This window comes from Myodes glareolus, chromosome 7, assembly GCF_982192425.1.
Source record: "Myodes glareolus chromosome 7, mMyoGla1.1, whole genome shotgun sequence".
NCBI classification, from domain to species: Eukaryota; Metazoa; Chordata; class Mammalia; order Rodentia; family Cricetidae; genus Myodes; species Myodes glareolus.
The window spans coordinates 73485617-73506083 of record NC_142032.1 but is presented as its reverse complement, the minus strand read 5'-3'; the positions used below and the strand labels follow the sequence as shown (position 1 = coordinate 73506083).

General features: G+C 48.8%; 1 protein-coding gene across 2 annotated transcripts in view; it reads left to right on the top strand.

Annotated features, from left to right (window-relative positions):
* Btbd16 (BTB domain containing 16) overlaps positions 1-20467 on the top strand; it is a 49536-nt gene that overhangs the window by 14699 nt on the left and 14370 nt on the right. For both annotated transcript variants that reach the window (XM_048455168.3, XM_048455166.3), the window contains exons 6-10: positions 14-103; positions 1657-1771; positions 8104-8173; positions 9040-9170; positions 18274-18393. In XM_048455168.3, the coding sequence (XP_048311125.1) occupies positions 14-103; positions 1657-1771; positions 8104-8173; positions 9040-9170; positions 18274-18393 (526 nt within the window). The remainder of the gene's footprint in view (positions 1-13; positions 104-1656; positions 1772-8103; positions 8174-9039; positions 9171-18273; positions 18394-20467) is intronic.

Below are 20467 nucleotides of genomic sequence, written 5' to 3'. Positions count from 1 at the left end.
TTTTCTTCATTAGCTCAGGCACCTGAGAAGATCAAAGAAAGGTCCCCTGTAAAGAAGATCATGATTTCCTTGAAGATCAATGACCCGGCAGTCACCAGAGTTGGTAAGGTAACCCGTCCGTCCATCTTCACATTCTGAGAAGGCCACTGTACGGTCCTCCCAGAGACAAAAATGAACAGCAAAACACAGCAAATATGTGATACCTGCTCCTTCCCAAAACTACTGAGCAGGAACTGGAGTGATGGCTCAGTCAGTACCGAACCTGCTGCATAGGTGCAAGGATCCAAGATCAGATATCGGCACACAAGTGAAAACCAGAAGCAAGCACATCTGTAGCCCAAGTCCTGGGTGGGGTCAGGGAGGCAGACATAGGCAAGCCCTCATCAGTGGCCAGCCCGCTGAGCCAAAGTGATGAGATTCAATGAGAGGCCTGGCCTCAAAATAGGGTGAAGAATGATTAACAAGAGCCTGACATCAACCCCTGACTTTCACACACACACACACACACACACACAGAGAGAGAGAGAGAGAGACAGAGAGACAGAGAGACAGAGAGACAGAGAGAGAGAGACAGAGAGAGACAGAGAGAGAGACAGAGAGACAGACACAGAGAGAGAGAGACAGAGAGAGATATAAAGAGACAGAGATGAACAGTGCAGAAAAAGTAGGACCAAGAAGGCTGGGATACTAGGAAAAACAGAGGAAATCAGAAAGATCAATGTGGTCACTGGTCAGGGGACAAGATACAGGAACGGAAGGATGTTCAGGCTCCCTTCAGACCTGGGGGAAGCTACCTTACTGAACTCACACCTGTAGGGTATAGGGACATCCATGGGCCTACCCTTCTTCTCAAACAGCACTTGATATATCCCCCCCACACACACACACTCAAGCACACTGGTCCCCATTGACTGGTTTCCAGCAGCAATAGAAGGTTCCTGCAGAGTGTTCAACCTTTCCCCCAGGTTTCCCAATCAGTCATCTGTGTGAGCACAGCTTGCATGACACACTGTGATGACACAGGTCTGTAGGTAGGTAGGTCAGGGAGCACTGCAGATAGTGCCCTGGAGCACTGACACAGCTTGTGGTCTTCATAGTACACTGCATCAGCATAGCAGTGCTCTCTTGGCACATGGTGTGTTTAGAGGAGGCCAGGTCCATCTGACCTCTGGCCAGGTAGCCTGGTTTCTAAATCACTAAGTTACCCTGGCTCTTCCCAGAACGGCCTGGTTTCTTCTGAAGTTCTCAGACTCCAAGGAAAACCCATCACTCAGCTCCATACCAGGGATCTAGAGAATAAAGTGCACTTGCCGATATGTAGGTGTATTTCACAGAGTCAAGTGGACACATTCCTGTGGGGCCATGGACCCCAGGTTCAGGAAGACAGGCTGGGGGACATGCTAGCCTTGTGGTTATCTGACACGCAAACCCTGAAGACAGGCTCAAAGGAGGATCTGCCTTCCTTACCTTCATCCTCGGCTTCCCTAGGAGGCTGCAGGTCGAGGGGGTCGTCTCCCTAGGTAGTCTGCAGCCGAGTCTGCACTCACCATTCCTCCAAACATCTCCACCCGCTCCCCGCTGCAGTAGTGAGACTGCCTGCCGGGTGGGCACACAAATCCCACACTAATGGCTCCCCCTCTGCTGCTGCCTCCTCAGCCTTCGCCCTGGCCCTGAAGAACCTCTACATGAACGAGGTGGAGATGAATGTGGACAACGTGCTGGGTGTGCTGGCTTCTGCTCACATCCTCCAGTTCAACCGCCTATTTAAAAAGTAAGGCTGGCAGGAGGGACAGGCCAGCCTGTGCAATCTGGGAGTATTCTTGGCGGCTCATTTCATGAAACGTTCCTCTTCCTTAGAGTTCCCTTTGTACCAAGCACGACTTAGAACCCAGAAAGGGGCGTCGTGAAACTCAGACTGATGCATTAGGTGTTTATGACATCCCCCCATTATGCTTATGCATGTCAGTCAAGTGATTCTTGATGCCCAGGAATGAATTACAAGTGGGGAGATCCTACCATGGGAAGAGATTTTGCAGGTATGCAAAGTGACTTCCTTCGAAGCCGGCTCTCTTCTCGATTTTACCTGAGTTCATCTGGGAATAAAAACCTTTCCCCGTTAAGTACACACACTCCTAAGCTGTCTTTCTTACTTCTGCCTGTCCTCAGACCTTTCACTTCAGATAAAACCTTGCTTTATTCTTGAAAATATTTTTTAATTGTGAAGAGTGTTGCATATAGTCATCGTAAATTTTTTTTGAAGGGGAAAAATGCAAAGATCAGGCCAGCAAGCAGTCCAGATGGTACAGGCACGTGCCACAGCCTGGTGACCTGAATTTAATTACCAAGACGCACATGGTGGAAGTAGAGGACTAACTCCCTCAAGTTGTCCTCTGACCTCCACATGCGCACAGTGGCATGCATATTCCTCTCTTGCCCACAAAGTCAATTAATGTAATTTAAAATTTGTTTGTATGAATGTAAAGATGAAGATCAGATGTGGCCATATCCCATTTTGGGGGCATGGCCTTCTCGCCTGGGCTGCTGATTGGTCTGGCTGCCCAGTAGGTGAGCTCATGGAGCCAGTGGAGGACCAGGAGAATTAAGATCCATGTTAAGGCTTCTGCCTCCTGAAGTCACCTGGGTCCTGGAGCTCGTATATCATGAGAACCTGAGGGCACGTCTCAGTACTTCTGCCTTGAGTGACGTAGCCCAACGGGGCTTGGTCACCAGCCCCCAGTTATCAAAGAGCTCTCTCTGCAGACTTGAAAGCAGCTGTATGCGCAGGCAGTGAAGACCGGTTTAGTTCTCAGTGAGCTGCCCATTCATGAGGTGCCTCGGTAGTTTGTGTCATAAACTGTAACTCTTCATCCCCTAACCACTGCCTGGGATCTGCTGAGGGCTAGGGGACGGTGCGTTGGCCATGGTCAGACACGGTTCTCGGCTTTCTGTATCTCCCCATCATTCTCCCTCCACACCTCCCAAGCAGCCCTGAGAGCTGGCAGTGTTCCTGATCTAATTGTCCTAGTGATGAGGCTGGGGCCGGAGAGACATAAATTTGCTTCCAAATAGAGCAGCCAGGACCTCAGACCTGCTGTTCTTCACCATGCTATCCCACTTGGCTTGGGTGAGGGAGCCATGTTGTCACTTCTAGGGCCCTAGCTGGGGATTGGGGTGGGAGGGCTGCTAATTCCACCCTCATTCATGCCTCTGCTCCTCCCGGAACTGTTTCTTGGGCTTCTGCGGGATGCCAAGGAAGCAGAACAGGACCAATGGGCAAACAGTTGCACTTGCAAGCCTATGGCTCAAAAATCCCCACAACACAGGAAATGAGTCAAGCAGGGTGGAGTGAAGTTAGCAACTCACAAATGTTACTTACCCAGGCTGGGTAGGATTGACTTCAAGGACAATTTGTGCCTTTGACAAGCAAAGGCACTCCTCTGAAATCTCCCTACTAGCATATCTCCAAGTTCTCCTGTGCATTGATGCCTATGAACGGGTACCTGCGCCAGGTAGAAATCCCTGCGTGGGATTTGTCTTCCTTGACTGTCCTGTTCCTTCTCCGAGTTGCAGGGATGCATACCTTCTGAATCTGTTTGGTCCTGAAGACAGGCCTGGAGTGGACTCGTGTGGCTGTATGATTCCCTATGCAATTGTGATGCAATTCGATTCAGAGACCTAGGTGGTCTGCCTGGCTCAATTAACCTCCCCAGGCCCCAGTGAGTTTTTACTTTGGGCTGTAACTGACAAGGTCATATTGTATAGCCTAGGCTGGCCTTGAACTAGCAATCTTTCAGCCTCAGCCTCCTGAGTGCTTGGATTGCAAGGATGTACCACAGCTCCTTGACAAACATCAGTTTGTATAAGTGAATGAATATCCTACCCAAGCCAAGAGAAGACACCAGCTGCTCTGGATAGGGCGAAGACAGGCTTTCTCCTGGGGAATCTGGAAGGATTTCACTAATTAATTTTAGAGGCCACACATTCAGATTGAATGCTACCTATGTTTCTGAGCCATCATCCCATTCCCGGGGTACCGGAGGAAGCCTCAGGTCGGGTTCTCCAACTGCAGTTTCTCAGAGCCTTATTGGGGATACAGATGCCCCACAAGCCAAGGATTCTGTAGGGGCTCAGAGGTCAGGGCTAGCCTGCAGGGGAGACACTGAGAGGGGCCTGGGGTCTGAGAAAGTCCTCCAGTATGTTCGTGTGGCCAGACTCGCAGGGCCACGTAGCTGCTCCTAACGGGAGGCGAGGCCACTGAAGTCAGAATTAGTTGGTGTGGTGGTTTGTGGTTGTCTGAGAAAGCTGGCCTTGACTATGCAGGCAATGATGGATGGGAGGGTCAGACTTTGCCTGAGACTTCCCACCCTCCTTATGACATAGCTGATAGCCACTTTAGCTCAGCCTAGTCCCGTGGTTCTGAACCTTCCTAACGCCGCCACCTTTTAATACAGCGCCTCATATTGCAGTGACCCCCGGCCGTAATATTATCTTGTTGCTGCCTCATAACTGTAATTTGCCACTGTTATGAATCATGATGTAAACATCTAATACTCAAGATATGTGACCCAGGGGTCGCGACCCACAGGTTGAGAACCGCCGGCCTCACTGGTTAGTGTGGCACCTAACACATATTTGGTGGTTTTCCTCTTGAAGCAGGCCTCTAGGCACCTTTAGCCCTGTGTGACCGTTAGTGTCACATTCCTGCCTCCTCCACAGACGAGCCAAGCAGAGCAGGTCCTCAGTTCTCCTTGCCTCCTCCCCTGTTTTGGACTGCGTGTCAGAACAGGAAGAACTGTAGTCATAACGAGCCAAGACTCTGGACCTGTTCGTGAGCCTGGGCACGTGAGGCCTGCCCCAGATTCTTCAGAAGACCCCAGAGAGCTTGGTATTCTAGGTTGGAGGTCAGGTCGGGCCTGCCGCATAGCTGAGCCTGAGTTCGAGACACTGATGGTGCGACTGATAGGGGTCATGAGCATGGTGCGCGTGAGTACGCATACGTGCATACATGCTCATGAAGGAGGACAACAGTGCCCCCGGGTCACTCTTACGGCATGGTGACTTCAGGCAACAGATGAGACACTGCAGCTTACCTCAGCTGAGGTCCTGGTTTATGAGCAATCACCCTGCTAGCTGCTTGGGTCTGAATCACACATTCTGGAGGTCTTTCGCGGATGGGATCTGTGCACATGTGTGTCACCTGGTGACGCTGCACAGGCTCTTGCACTGATGTCTGCGCTGGTCCCTGGCCTGGGATCATAGCTGAGTTACTGTCACAAGACGACTCAGGGTAGCTGGAGCAGAACAGGAAGGGAAAGGTGAATCCAGAGTTTAGGGCGATCCCGGGTCATAGAGGACCTCAGAGGTCCCATCAACAACTTCCTCCACTTGGGTTAGTCGGCAAAGTGGGAAACCGGAAGCATGAAGCATGGTTAAGCAGAAACCCTCTGCGGCGTGGGCTTCGCGCTTGGGGCACTGTGAGAGGTTGGTCCTGAGGTGGAGCTGAGAGGAAGAGAGGACCTGATCTAGACTCGGGCAGAAAAGAAGCCCAGGAATCACGAAGATGAGGCCTGATGGTTTTGCAGTCTTAGGAACCAGGAGTGCTAAAACAGAAGGTAGGGGAATTCTAACATGCCCTGGCAGAAATGAAGATATTCTAAAAAGACATTTGTGCCTCTCAGTCTGCCAGACTACAGAAACAATGGACTTGAAAGAGATGAAAATTTCCCCCAAGCATCTCATGCCAAGAGAAGAAAAAGGTGCCAGCCGCTGGGGTAAGGGGATCTTGTATCCTAGAAAAAGATCCCACACAGTCCTGAGAACTTGTCACACAGTCACACAACCATATGGGATGAGCCTGAAGCCCAGGCAGTGATGTGTCCGTGGTGGGCAGAGCCTTCCAGTTAAACTTTAACGTCACATGGGAACCCCAAAGACAGACATGGGGTGGTATGGCTCACTGTATCTCATCTCTCTTTCCCAATGTGCCCACAGAAAGAAACAATAAATTGAATTATTAGCAGAAGAAATCTTCTTTTTCTGCCCTCTACTTTTAATTAGCTTCTTGAGGCTGGGTGGCTGCACCTGGCTTGGGACTCAGGCTGTGACCCTTAAGTTTCATAACAAGACTACTGTAGGCCTAGAATCAGCTCAGTGCAGGGTTCTCCTGTCCTCACACCCAGCCCTGAGGGGACAAGTCTCCTGGCAGTAGTGAGGTCATCCTAGAACACAAGGTGGAGGGCAATTTGGTCATGGCCAGGTAATCAATTTACTCATTTGCTGGTTATTTCTTACCTCTCTCTAGCAAAGGCTCTAAAGTCAGGACATGAAATGAAAACAACCGGATGCCTTAATTTTGTCTTTTTTTTTTTAAGGGAGAAAAAAAAAAACAAAGACAAATAAACTGAAACTTGTCTATCATAGCATAGGTACGCCACACACCCAGCTCTGAATATCCCAGCTGCTAAGGCTAGAGGAAACGTGATGAGTCACATGGGGTTAAAATTGCCTCACAATCTAGAGCAAGAAATCAGCTCAGGGTGGCGCAGCCGTCATGGGCATCTTCAGGGTTCTCAGTGATTGCTAAAGGGAAAATGGACAGCGACCCTCTGTTCTTTTTCACCTTGGCAAAGGTGCCACAGCAAAAGAGATGTCACCGAAAGCCATTCTCTAGAGGCATGGGCTGGGGAGCCCCCTGCTCACTGGCCAGTCTGGCTTCATGGATGGATATGTTTGGACTATGTGGGGTCAGTGAGACGGGTCAGAGTGGAAAGACGCACGCCACCAAGCTCCAGAACTTTAGTTTGATCCCTAGGATCCCCCAAGACGGAAGGACGGAACTGACTTCAATGGGCTGTCCTTGGAATCCCAAACACAGACCTTGGCCTTCACCCACCTGTCCACTCAGACATAGAAACAGCATCACTAAATGCAAGTACCAGATTAGACTTTAGGTGGATCCCAGCTGATTTTACACTAACCACAGGGTGCTAATGAGCCCCAATGAGGCCCTGAGAGAGCTGTGGCTGCTTGCCCTCTGCGCCCTCTTTGGTAAGGCAAACGTGCCTCACGCCTGAAAGTGACCTAACATCAGATAAAACTGTTAAGGGACAGATACTTCCGAGATGCCACCTTCTATGTGGCAGTCACCCTTCGACAGCTCCCTGCCTCCAGCTCACTTCGGTTTCACCCTTCCCTCTGCACGTCAATCCTGTCATCCCTGTTTTGCCTTTTGGATTGGCACTTGCTTCTACCACCGGCCTTCCCACGTGCTTTTTCCTCTCTCAGAATACTGGCCCCTCAATCCCGGCCCCCGCCACTTCCTTGTCCTGCTGTTTCAAGTTCTAAATTCCACACTTTCTGTTCCTGATCGCTTTTCCCATTAAAGCACAGTCAGATTCCCTCTTTCCTGCGTTCCCATGGTACCTTGTGCTTTAGCCTTTTAGTCCAAGGGTGTCCAACCTTTTGACATGGAGACACTATGTCATCTACAAATGCGTTGAGCTGCAGTTTGGACATATGCTAATTATAACAGCCTGGTAATCTGTTCAAGTGTGTACTTAATAGATGGCATGTGTCTTCCCATTGGTCATTAGCTATGTTCCTTGTACACCAAAGTCCTGGGCCAGTGTCAGGCACACAGTGCGTGATCAGTAGATAGAATTTTGGTGAAGAATAGGTCAGTGGAAATCAGGCCTAGTTATAAGAAAGAATTGAGACATTTATCAGAAAGATACTGTTGGGATCTGTTTGTGGACAGAAGAGAATAATATTTGAGGCTAGCTAGCAGTGTGTTGGGAAGAAAATGCCTTGGGTAGGAGAGCATCCAGAGGCCATCTTGGCAAAGCTTCTCTGGCTCCAAGCCACGATGCTACTTTCTGCTAAAGAGGCTGCTCATGTGCCGTCTGAAGAGTCTGAGCGCCTTCTGGCCTCACTCCCTCCCTTAGCCTGGAGCTCTTATAACAGGCCTCAAATTCCTAAAATAAGGACTCCCTTTCTTTCCCGGTGAGAGGTCTCTGCCACCACCCTAGAGCTGACCTAAAGTCTCTGCCCTCCCTCCTCTGACGGCACGTGGGGCCGTCAGTACCAGCAGTTCTCTCTCCACAGGTGTGTCAACATGATGTTGAACAGACTCATGCCGAGCACCGTCAAGAACTTCTATTTGGCCGGCTGCAAGGTGAGGGTGGCTGGGTGAGGTATATGGGCCCTGGGATGCCAGAACTTTAAGAGCACCTGGGCCCTGGATGTCATCCATGAGGCCGAACTCCAACATGGCTACTCAAAAGCACCAACTCAAGAGTAGAAATACTTAACTTTTTTTACAGCGTATATTAACCATATTCACCCCATCCTCCATCTTCTCCCGCATCCTTTCCTTTTCCCTAACCACCAAAATGAGTGTCCTCTGTTAGCTTGCAGTTTGTGCTGTCCTTACGCTGTTGGAGACTGGTTGACTTACCAGGGGTCACGGATTTTAAAAGTCTATCTCCCAGCAGCTATCAATGGCCAATAGCTTCTAGGGTGGGACTTGGTGCCCACCTCCCCTATAGGACCTGTCTTTTCATTCTTGCTTCTAGAATGTATGCTGGAGTAGCCTCTGAACTCCACATGGGTTAGGCTTCTCCAGACTTGCAGTGGGTCGCTGAAGGCAGCCCAGGCTCTCCAGCACGCAAGCCTCTGCTCAGGCAGTCTGAACAGTAGCTGGACCAGTTACGATGTGCGATTACAGAAAGAAGGCACCTTGGAACCTCAGTTTCTCCATTCGTGCCATAGGGATAACTGGGAACTGACCTCACAGGGAGTAGTTTAAATCGATGGAGTTCAATACTCTGAGGATTGATAATGCTGTCCACCACCCCACCCCTCCACACTCCCAATCTTTCCCCACCTCCACCCTGGCCCCCATCCCGTCCCCCACGTGCCGACCCCAGTAGAGTTTGTCTGAAAACCGGGCACATCTGCACGCAGTGTCACTGCAAGCCAGCAGAGGGGGCTGGGAACCAAGCATGTTTTATCCAGTGCCTTCCTATTTTGCTTCCTCAGTACAAGGAAGAGCAGCTCACTGTGGCCTGCGAGAAGTGGCTGGCGATGAACTTGGTACCTCTAGTGGGGACACAGATCCACCTCCGGCACATCCCCCAGCATCTGCTGCACAAGGTGTTGAAGTCCCCCAGGTCAGAGCTGGTGTGCTGCCCCCAGGGTGGAGGTGGGGAGAAGCAGGCGCTGCGGGGGACAAGGAGCTATCTCAGCCATGGCCAGACCCACATCTCTGTGGACTTGCCAGTTAGTTCCCAGTTCTCTGCTCTCCTGAATAACCAGGCCTTTGATGGGAGCCAAACTCAGGGTATTACAAGTGGAGTCAGTTCTTTACCCTCCTAGGTAAGGACTTACTGATGTCAGCTGTCTCATTACCTGACTAGGTCAGAAAAGCAAAGGACTATTGCTTAAATTATTTTAAAAAAGAGGAAGAAACCCGACAACATTCTTTCATGTTTATTATGGAAAACAAAGAAAGGGAGAAGAAGAAAAGAAAAACTTCTCACCCCAAACAAGATTTCTTGTTTAGTCCCTTACTCCTTTACTGAATATTTTGAAGCCTGAATATCCAACTGCCTGTTTAACCTCTCTGTCAAACCTAAATACCCAACTCTCAGAGCCCCCTGCCTTTGCTGCCCACCCCTCTCCTAGCGCAATGTCCTCAGAACACATGAGAACCTTGGGATTCCTCTGGCTACTACTTTGATCTCACCTAGACCATGAGGCCAATTCTGTTTCCAAACTGAGTACTCCACAGTGCCTCTGCCGTCCCAAGGCCAAGCCTCGATCATCTCTCACGGCCCATGGCAGGACCCGCTAACGATACACCTACCTCCAATGCTGATCTCGCTTCTGGCTTTGATCTCCACAAGTGAAATCTGGTTCTACCATCTCACAGTTTGACACAGCCACACACAGACCTTCCTCGGACTCTCTGCAGAGATGTGGCCACACTGTGCATGCTCCCTTCCACCTGAAATCCCCGTCCTGTCCTGCCAAGCGCTGTGTCCTCCTTTGTCCAGCTGTTTAGGGAGCCACAGGCAGCTCTTGGCTTTTAGCTGATTCCTAATGTTTTACCAACACTCTCACCTCAGCTACTGGCTTTCAGTGCAGATTTCTCATCTCAGATTATTTCCTTATGTTATACTTCTAGAAAAGAAATTGCCGAGAAGAAAGGACGGTCTCTTTTGAATTCCTCTTTTAAAAAATATTTTATTTGAAAATTTTAATCTTCAGGAAAAGCAAGAATAGTGCAAAGAACCCTGGCTTCTCAACTTGCAGTGGTTCACCTCTGACTCCAGGCACCTTAAGCTGTGCACAGCCACCCTGAAAATGCATCGGGATGCCTCTAACTTCCCTGACCTCACAACCACCGCAGGGTGTCCATTGTCCACTGTGTGATCTCTCGGCTGACAGGGATGCCTTGTCAGTATGATTGCCCAACACTGTGAGCAAGGAGCACACCATACTTAGCACTCTCCGAGGAAAAGATCAAGACTTGAAGCTTGTTTTCTACTGAGTGTGGGTGGCTTTATTCCATCACAGAGTAGAAAAACTCCTCCAAACCCCTTTCACTCCCAGGTACACCCTTTGCCCTGAGTCATCCACCTTTGTGTTCGGTCCCTGTCCTGTTTGCCTCATTATTTACATATATGTGAATACACACACATACACACAAACACACACACACACTCACACAACTCACACACCTCTCTGATCTGGGGTAAGCTATGTACAAGTGCTCCTTCACCCCAAATGCCATTGGGGATGGTTTCCTAAGAAAGAGAATCTTTTTTAAAGATTTCTGTATTTATGTATTACATATATATATATATATGTAATATATATGTGTGTAATATATATGTGTGTAATATATATATATATATATATATATATATATATGGGTGGTTTTTGTCTGCATGTACATTCACACACCAGAAGAGGGTGTTGTATCCCATGGGACTATAATTACAGATGACTGTGAGCCACCATGTGGGTACTGGGAATTGAACTCAGGACCTCTGGAGGAGCAGCCAGTGCTCTTAACCTGTGAGCCATCTCCACCTGTCCCCCAGCCCCAAGAAAGAGAATTTTTTAAACTCTAATGACAAGACAGTTATCAGCTTCAGGAAACTTGCCATTGGCATGATACTTGGGTATCACTGGCCCTACTGGCATTGCTGTCTCTCCCCCTAAATCAAGGCTTAGTTTCAGACCACATGTTAGATTCGGTTGCCAAGTACGCTGGTTAATTTTTATTGTCAACTCGACACGACCTAGAGTCACCTGGGAACGGGGGACCTCAGCTGAGCACTTGCACAGAGTAGCTGGGCCTGTGGCCACGTCTGTGACAAATGTCTTGATTGATGCGGAAGGGCCCAGCCTCTGTGGTACCATCCCCAAGCAAATGGGCCATGTAAGAAAACTAGCTGGGTGTGAACCAAGGCAAGAGAGTGAGAGAATGAGAGAGGAAGAGAGGAAGAGAGGAAGAGAGGAAGAGAGAGAGAGAGAGAGAGAGAGAGAGAGAGCCAATACGTGGTGCTCCTCCATGGGTTCTGCTGCTTCATGCTTGAACTCCTGTCCTCATTTTCCTCGCTAATGGACTGTGACCTAGAAGTGCCAACCGAAATAAACACTTTCCTTCCCCGAGTTAGTTGCTTTTGGTAACAGTGTTAGATCACAGCCACAGAAAGACAGCTAGAACATCAGGCCTCTTTGGGACTCTTTTCAGATGGCTCTTGGTGCTCACAGGCATTTTCTAAAGAGATGCTCCCATTGGGTGACTCTCAGAGGTGGAGATCATATTCTACTTTAAAGGAATATTCACAGTAAAATTAAAGAATGCAGATGTTTGTCGTGTTTATGCGGTAGAAAGTATCCTGATCTTAGAAATTCTGTGTCGAGGGGACTCTGAGATGGTTCCGTGAGTAAAAGTGCCTTCTCTACAGCCAAGAGGACTTGAGTTCAGATCCCAGCACTGCTGACAAACTGAGCATGGTCCCATGCACGCCCGCAACCCCGGTGTTGGAGAGCAGTAGAGATGAGGGGATCGCTAGGGTTTGCTGGCTGCCAGGCTATAAGAGAAATGTGAGCTTCACAGTCAGGGAGAGACACTGCCTCAAAGGAACAAGGCACAGAAATGATAGACGAGGATACCTGATGTCCTTGGGTGACCTCTGTTGGCCTCCATGCGTGTGTGTGTGTGTGTGTGTGTGTGTGTGTGTGTGTGTGCACGCGCGTGTGTAGCTCCATGCTGGATCATTAACCTATTCCATAATTTAGATTTATCTTGTGACACCCAATGTCCTCAAATGAACAGAGGAAGGAGGGCAGCAAGGTAGGGTCCATTATCTAACAGGATCCCAGAAGCCATTCAGGAGCAGCAGGGCGCCCGTGGGCTCCAGGCACTCTGCTCTAGCTCCCTGTGTTTTTTCCACTCTTGTACCCACCACCCTGTGCTCCACCTTCCAACAGAGCAAAGGTCAGGACACGGAAGAATGTGTAAACATGGCGTCCTTAGACATGACATAACACCATCCATCCCTCTCTCAGGAAAGGCTGAGCTGTCCCACACTGGTAACGTTTGACTGAAAAAGACGGGGGAAAAATAACATCTGACCACAGCCAGAACATGGGTGATGGCACAGGCCTGACAACATGCTCACCCGGCAGGAAAATAGTTCCGGAGCATGACGTGTCAAATGTCTAGACTCGCCAACCTGGCAGACATGGGGTGGAAACTGGAGCTTGTCCTTCTAGCCCTGTGCAGGAGGCTTACTGCCTGAGGGTCTGCATCCTCGGTTCACACAGCCTGAAGTGAGCAGAGACTCAGCAACCCAGACTCCTCACTTCCTCTCTCAAGCTGGTCTGGACCTTCAGCAGCCACTGGCTTCACAGCAATTCCATGCTGGGAGGGTGGAGCCAGACGGATCCCAGAAGCCCAGTGGTCATCCAGTCTAGGGCAGTCGGTGAGCGCCAGGCCAGTGAGAGGTCCTCTCGGGAAATGTGGTAGAGAGGGAGTGTTTGAGGAAAGAAAACACGTAATGTCAGTTTCTGGCCTCTACACACACATGTACAGACATGAACAAGCGTATAAGCGCACACCTCAAAATAGACAGACAGACAGACAGACAGGTAAAGAAAGAAAGAAAAAGTAAATGTGACCAGACTAGAGGGTATCTTGTCAGGGCAGTTACTGAGAAGGGTTGGCACCCCCACTTCCCACGTCTAACCCAGAGGGAGCACCACCTCCAGTAACTGAACACTTTCACCAGGCGCCATACGGACTGCCTTCCGTGCCCCCATCCCCGACACTGAAGTCACTACCTCTTAGAGCAGAGAGCTAATAGAGTTCTGCCGGCTCCTGGGCCCACAGCCGGCCTCCAACATGACATCCTCTCCTATTCATCCTGGAAGTGAGGCCTCCCAGAAAGAAGTCAACCAGGCCTGGGATACATGTCCCGAGAGGTTGCGTGAGCCCAGAACATGCATGCGCACCCACGCGCATACACACACACACACACACACACACACACACACACACACACACACACGGCGAGGGTTGGAGCATTCCTGGGCCCCACTCAGCTGATCAGTCACTTCACCCCCAGCCAGTGAGAAAGACACAAGGAGCAATGGTCTTTTCTCAGCAGAAGGCTCTACTTCTGGACTGTCCAGCATTTCCTCTCTGAAAGCCCCTTCTCCTTGACCTCACCTCTTTTCAGTTTTACTTTCCATTTTGCAAACTATATACAAATATATACGGTTTTCCTGACCTCCTGGGCCTCCGACTTAATTTGTTTGCCTAGAATGTAGTTCCCAGTTCATTTTCCTTGTAGAGATCACCACCAGGTGACCCTTGTTCTCCTAATTCTAATTTATGAAAACCTCATTCCAAGTTCTGTGTTCCTGGAAACCCCAAGGGCTATCCAGTGCCCAGCTACGGAAAAGGGTACCCTACAACAGAGAGCCCAGTCGCTCTGTTTCCAAGATCCCCTGCTTTCTATCTGTAAGCCAGAGAAGCTCAGAACCTCATGAGTTCCCTAAACAAAAGACACCGTGAGATGGTATCTCAGGGGGCTAAAGGTGCTTGCTATGCATGCCTGATGACCCGAGTTCTGTCCTCAGACCCAAGTAAGAAGCTGGATGTGGTGGTGCACATCTGTAACCCCAGCACTCCTACTATGGGATGGATCGTGGAGACTTAAAAGCTCAAGGGCTAGCCTGGGCTACAGAGTCCAGCTGAAACAAGGGAGCTACTGCCTCAGCAAGATGGAAGGTGAGAGCTGAGTGCCGACAGCTGTTCTCTGGCCTCGCACAGATCAGAACATATGCGCACTTACACTCACATACACCGTGGAATGCACGCACGCACGCACACACACACACACACACACACAATATTGTTTAAAGAAGAAAGACATCCCTGTCATCCTTGTCACACCTGTCCCACGCTATGACATGTGTGTGATGCTGCACTGTCATACATGGAATTTCTGAAGCTGGTCCTTCTCTGGCAAACAGGAACAATGCCAACCAATTACTGAGCGTTGTCAAATACAGAACACTCTGAACGGGTCTCCAGAGGACTCATTCTCACAGCAACCCAGTGTGCTGGGTCCTTTCACCGATAGTTTTCATCCCGTGAGATGGAGATCATGGGAAATGAAGGATCAATCAAAACTGTGTGTCCCCTTCACTCCACACAGCAGGTGAGCTGGATTTGAACCCAGGATAGAATATTCTCGGAGCCATGGCAGTCACCAGATTCTAGTACACCTTTGAGACCCGTTCTCTTACTGATTGATGGTCAAGACCAACAAGGACGCTGATCTTACTGCTTTTTATTGGAAATGTTAAAATTTTGTATTGTATTTATTTGGGTGTGTGTATGCATGTGCAAGCATGCATGCATGTGTGCATGCACATGTCCTGGCACATGTATTAAAGTCAGAAGAAAGGAAGGAAGGAAGGAAGGGAGGGAGGGAGGGAAGGAGGGAGGGAGGGAGGGAAGGAGAGAGAGTGAGAGAGAAAGAAAGAAAGAAAGGAAGAAAGAAAGAAAGAAAGAAAGAAAGAAAGAAAGAAAGAAAGAAAGAAAGAAGGAAAGATCAGAATATCAGGTCAGGAGTGGTTAAAGACACACCTGTAATCCCAGCACTCAGGAGGCAGAGGCAAGTAGATCTCTGTGAGTTTGAAGCTAGCCTGGTCTACATAGTAAGCTCCAGGCCAGCCAAAAGAACATAGTCTCAAAAAAGCAAAACAAAACAAACAACAAATTATTACCAGCAAAGCAATTCCCCTCTTTTCCCCAGTGCAATTCCATTCCTAAAAAGAAGGGAGTTACTGGGAGGTGCTTGTAGGCCCCCTGATCACGTGAGTGAACTCTATTTGCATACTTGTACATCTGCAAATAACGCATTATGCTGCCTTCCCAAACAGTATCCTTACAGTGCTAGGGGGGTACCACAACCTATTCGCAGAGTCTGGGCCATGTGCTCCCTCCCAACCCCTGATGATGTATTTAATCAGATTTTCTAATTCTGCATGCTGTGCAGGGTCCTATGGAACAAATCCACAACCATCTCTTTTCATTATTTTTCTAAAGGTCTTTCATTTTATGAGTTCTTTGCTATGACAAACAGAGCAGCAATGAACGTCCTTGTTCACGGCCTGTTCATGTGGGCGTGGCTTTCTCTATGGTCAGTGTTCAGAAAGGAAGTCTATTGTTTATGTGCGGCATTTTCCTTGAAAACCAGAATAAAAAGTCAGTGTCTAGTGCACGACCATGATTTTCTCCTAAAGAACACATATCAGTTGCATTGCAGTAGCTGCAAGCAAATACCAGGGAACTTGCACAGTGCAAGGCAGGAGACTGAGTTCCATCAGCATTGAAGTCTTCAAAGCTCTTGGATGAATAAAAGCGTGGATGAATATTCGCTTCCTGGCTACTTCCTGCAAGAGCTAATGCAGCCATGTCACGTGCGACTGACGTTGAGACAGCACTGTCACCTACAATGTTCAAGCTTAAGAAGTGTGCAATGAAGTTATGAAAACAGGAAAAAGATCTCACAATGCTTTCAATACATTTATGATTTTATATCTGAATGCATCTATCACTCTCCTGGGGTCCATGCGGCATGTGGGGTGGGGCTGCAGGTTGGACATGCCTGGAAATGCTTTTAGAGACTGATGTCGTCCTAAATGCAGAGACCTCAGCTTCAGCAAACGTCTTAATAAAAGCCAGGATGTGATGAACCCCAGATGACCCCTCTTGTTACTTCTGACTCGTCCTTGCTAAGAACTCAAGAAACTTTCTAGCCTTAAAAGGCCACAAATGTAGCGTCTACACTAGAAACCACACAGTTTGCTCCCCCCACACCCAGCTGACTAAACTCTCTATGGGGACATGGCACCTGCCCCTAAGAAATGCCTCCCCTTCCCGCCTTGCTGCTGTGGCCCAGACAGTGACCAACTTGGTTCTGTCTGGCCAGACTCAAGCCTCTGCATCTGTAGGTGGCCTGGGAACAAGGAAAAGGAACGAAGTAATTACAACGTGTCCAGAAATAGTATGTGAGGTGGGAGGGTGGTGTTTGCGTTGCTCTTTGAGACATGATCTAGCTTGGTTCTCACCTACAGTGACCCCTTGAGGTGGGGGATGAAGAGGCTATGTACCTTATAACCAGGTGTTCTGCCCAAGGTCTGACACCAGACGTATCGGTGGATTTAAGAAGTGTCTAAACAGTTCCTTTGACAGCTGAGTCAGCAGGGCTTAGAGAAGGCTACGGTGGCTTTGGATACGGTGGGCTTTTTTTTCCCACTATGTCACTCTGGCTGTCCTGGAACTCACAGAGGTCCACCTGCCTCTGCCTCCCGAGTGCTGGGATTAAAGGTGTGTGCCAGCACACCATGTGGTACAGTGGGTTCCTGAGGAGACCCCTCCTGCTGCTGTGGCCACAGCTTGGACTATGAAGCCAAGAACCATCACTGCCATTTTGAGGAAGACCTGCTATTGCTGAACACACTGTCATGTGCCAGACGCTGCCCTAAGCACTTTGTCTGTGTGTGGTCAGCACGGTCATGGCCCCAAGGATGCCCAATCATCCCTGAAACCCCTGCCTATGTCCGAGTACATGACAAAGGCGTGTTGGGGTTGCAGGTAGAATGAAGGCAGCTAATTAATTGACTTCAAAATTCAAGGCTACCCTGGGGTCATAGGGGTCAGCCCAGGAGATCACAGGAAGACTCTTACCACATGAGCAAGGGAAGAGTCAGAGAGAGAAAGGAGATTGGAAGATGCTGCATTGCTGACTCTGCCAAAGAAGGGCCCAAAACCAGGGGATGGTTTCCCAGTACCAAGACAGGTAGGGGAAGGATTCCCTCAGAACCTCCAGGAAGGACCAGCCGATCCTGTTCTCACTATGATCAGAGCCCGGTGAACGCCATTTTGTACTTCCGACCTCCAGAACCATGATGAATTTGTGTCCTCTTATGCTAACCTGTGACAGCTACAGCCACAGTCTCTCCGCCGGTCTTCACCACTGCCATTCTGAGAAGTAGCTAGGACTGCCCTTTCAGAGCCGAGAGCACAGCCATACCCTAGAGGTGCCGGGCCCATGCCTGGGTCTGAGCCCAGAATGTTATTCATTCTAAGAAAGTTACTAAGAAAGTTATTCATTTCAGCCTCTAGACAGGCCAAGGTCCAGTGGGGCCAATGAGACACTCTGGCTGCACGTTTTAGCAGGTGAGAAGGAGCAATGGCTGACTGAATAACCTGACTTATTAAATATCTGTGTGCAATGTGTCAGAATCAAGATTAACGCGAAGAGCCACAATGAACACAGACTGAAATATTAAATAAACACAAGGCTGGGACCAACTTCAGCAGCTCTCAAAGCTAGGTGCATCTCTCTCCTTTCAGAGGCTTGTGTGCTATGGGGTTACAGTTAAAACCCATAACGACTTGAGAACGCAGCTTTCCGTGAGAGCTCGCCAAACGAGAACACTTCAGTAGCAGCATGGCAGGTAGCTGAGAGTTCAGGGCCCAACCTCTGGTTCCTAGCTCTCCCTCAGCTGAGTCAAGTCACCCTGAACAGGTTACTCAGCATCTCACTGCCCGAGGCCACTTACAGACTCTGGCTGGCTGTGTCTCCCCCGCAGACTCGTTCCTATCTTTCCTTTCTCTTACAAGTGACCGGTCCCTCCTAGTCCTAACGTTTCTTCTCCATCTGCCCTTTCCACCAGGTTGTTCACCTTTAGTGAGTTCCATCTCCTGAAAACTTTACTCATGTGGGTTTACTTGCAGCTGAACAGCAAGGTCCAGGCGATTCCAATTCATGAGACCATGCTGGCATTTTTTAGCAGGTAATGCACCTTAACGTTGACCGATAAAACGTATGTATTTTGGTTTAAACCATGTTAATGAATTGATTAATCATTCACATATTTATTGTATGAACGTGCAAGCCACGGATGTGCAGGGAGGTCAGGGGACAGCTTGTAGAAATCAGTTCTCTCTGGGAATCCCCAAGATTCACACTCAGGTCATCTTTACTCACTGAGCTATCTTTCTATCTAGCTTAAAATATTGTGAGGGAAGGGGCTGGAGAGATGGCTCAGCGGTTAAGAGCATTGCCTGCTCTTCCAAAGGTCCTGAGTTCAATTCCCGGCAACCACATGGTGGCTCACAACCATCTGTAATGAAGTCTGGTGCCCCGTTCTGGCCTGCAGACATACACGCAGACAGAATATTGTATACATAATAAATAAATAAATATTTTTTAAAAAAAATATTGTGAAGGAAAAAGATGTCGGTAATATGCTTTTCATTAGCACCATCTGGAGAGCGTAGGGTGAAGCCCGTGGTGACAGAATGCTTCAGAGCCCTTAGAAGAGACGATTGCACACGGTTGTTTTGCTCTGAGATATGCACTTGCTTGGGGAACTGGTGTGCCCAGTAATGACCCTGCTGCACAGGAAAATGACCGTGCTACACTGACCTTAAAACATCTGGCCAGAGGTTTTTACTTCTATTTTTATAGATTGCATAGAGAATGCTGGGTTTTCTGGAAAAACAAAAGCATTTGAATGGGCAGAAGTTTCCTAGCATGAATCTAGCTTCTTATACTGTAAAAACTAGTGATTAGAGTGATGATACTGAGTGCCCGTTGAGTGTGTCTTACCAGGCACCCCTGAGAAAACTTTCTACTCATTACCTCTCCTTATCGGCATAATACTGAAGGACTCTTGTTTATTTTAATCTCTCTCTCTGTGTGTGTCTCATGTGTATGTCTGTATGTGGTGTGTGGGTGTGTGCACATGCACATGTGCAAGCATACATGGGTGTGATGTGTATGGAAAGTATGTGTGTGCACACAGATTTATGTGTGAGTACAGGGGATGGAGGCCAACCTTGGGTGTTGATCTCTTTCCACCTTGTCTGCGACAAAGTCTCTTGTCTGCAGTTACATGCAATAGGTGAGCTGGCCATCAAACTGGGTTGTCTCTGGTCTCTGTCTCCTATCTCACCACAGGATCCCTGGGTTACAGACACATGCGCCACCCAGCCTGGATCCTCATGTATTCTAAGGATCCAAACTCAGTCCCTCTTGCTTGCATGGTGAGCAGTTTACCTGCTGAGCCATTTCCCCGAGTTAAGGTCCATTCTGGCTCAGGGGCAAGGGTTTCCATCCATGGTTGACTGGCTCTGTTACCCCTGGGCTCGTGTGGACACAGAGCAGTGTGGTGGGTACAAAGCTTCTCACTTCATGATGACCAGGAAGCAAAAGCAAAGTAAGGATTAGGGTTGCGCTATCACTTCCTAGAACAGACAGTAGAGGCCTCTTTCCTTCCCATTAGGCCCAAAACTGAAGGTTTCTCCATCCTTAGTGACCAAGTCTAGCCCATGAGCTTAAGGGGAATATTTAAGAGCAAACCATAATTTATTTTAAATGTGAACTCATATCCATACATCCCAGATGGTGGGTGAGTGTGGTGACCCTGTAGCTAGAGACGATCCCAAGTCGTTGTAAGGAACCTGCTCTAGAAAGCAAGCTATGAGGAACCCGGCTGTCTTCTCTGGTCCATGATCCTGCAGGAACAGAAATCGCGGCCTCTTTGCATGATGAGGCATGTTCTTTGTACATGGGAACTTGACAGATAAGTATGTTTTCACATGTTAATGAGCAAACTAACCTGTTTGAGCCAAGTTTCCTGCGGCTTGTTATGAAACATCTCATCCATTCCTGTAACATCCGGGCAGCATGCTAACTGCAAAGCCTGCTCTTTTCTTGTCTTGTTATTTGGGGAAAGCTTTATTGGTGGCAGAATTGTGTGTGCTGTGCTCTGTTTCTATATAATTTGCTTGAAACCCAAATGTTTTAGTCCCACCTCCCCCGGTCTTTTAATATCCCAGAGACACTCTTTCCAATGAGTCATG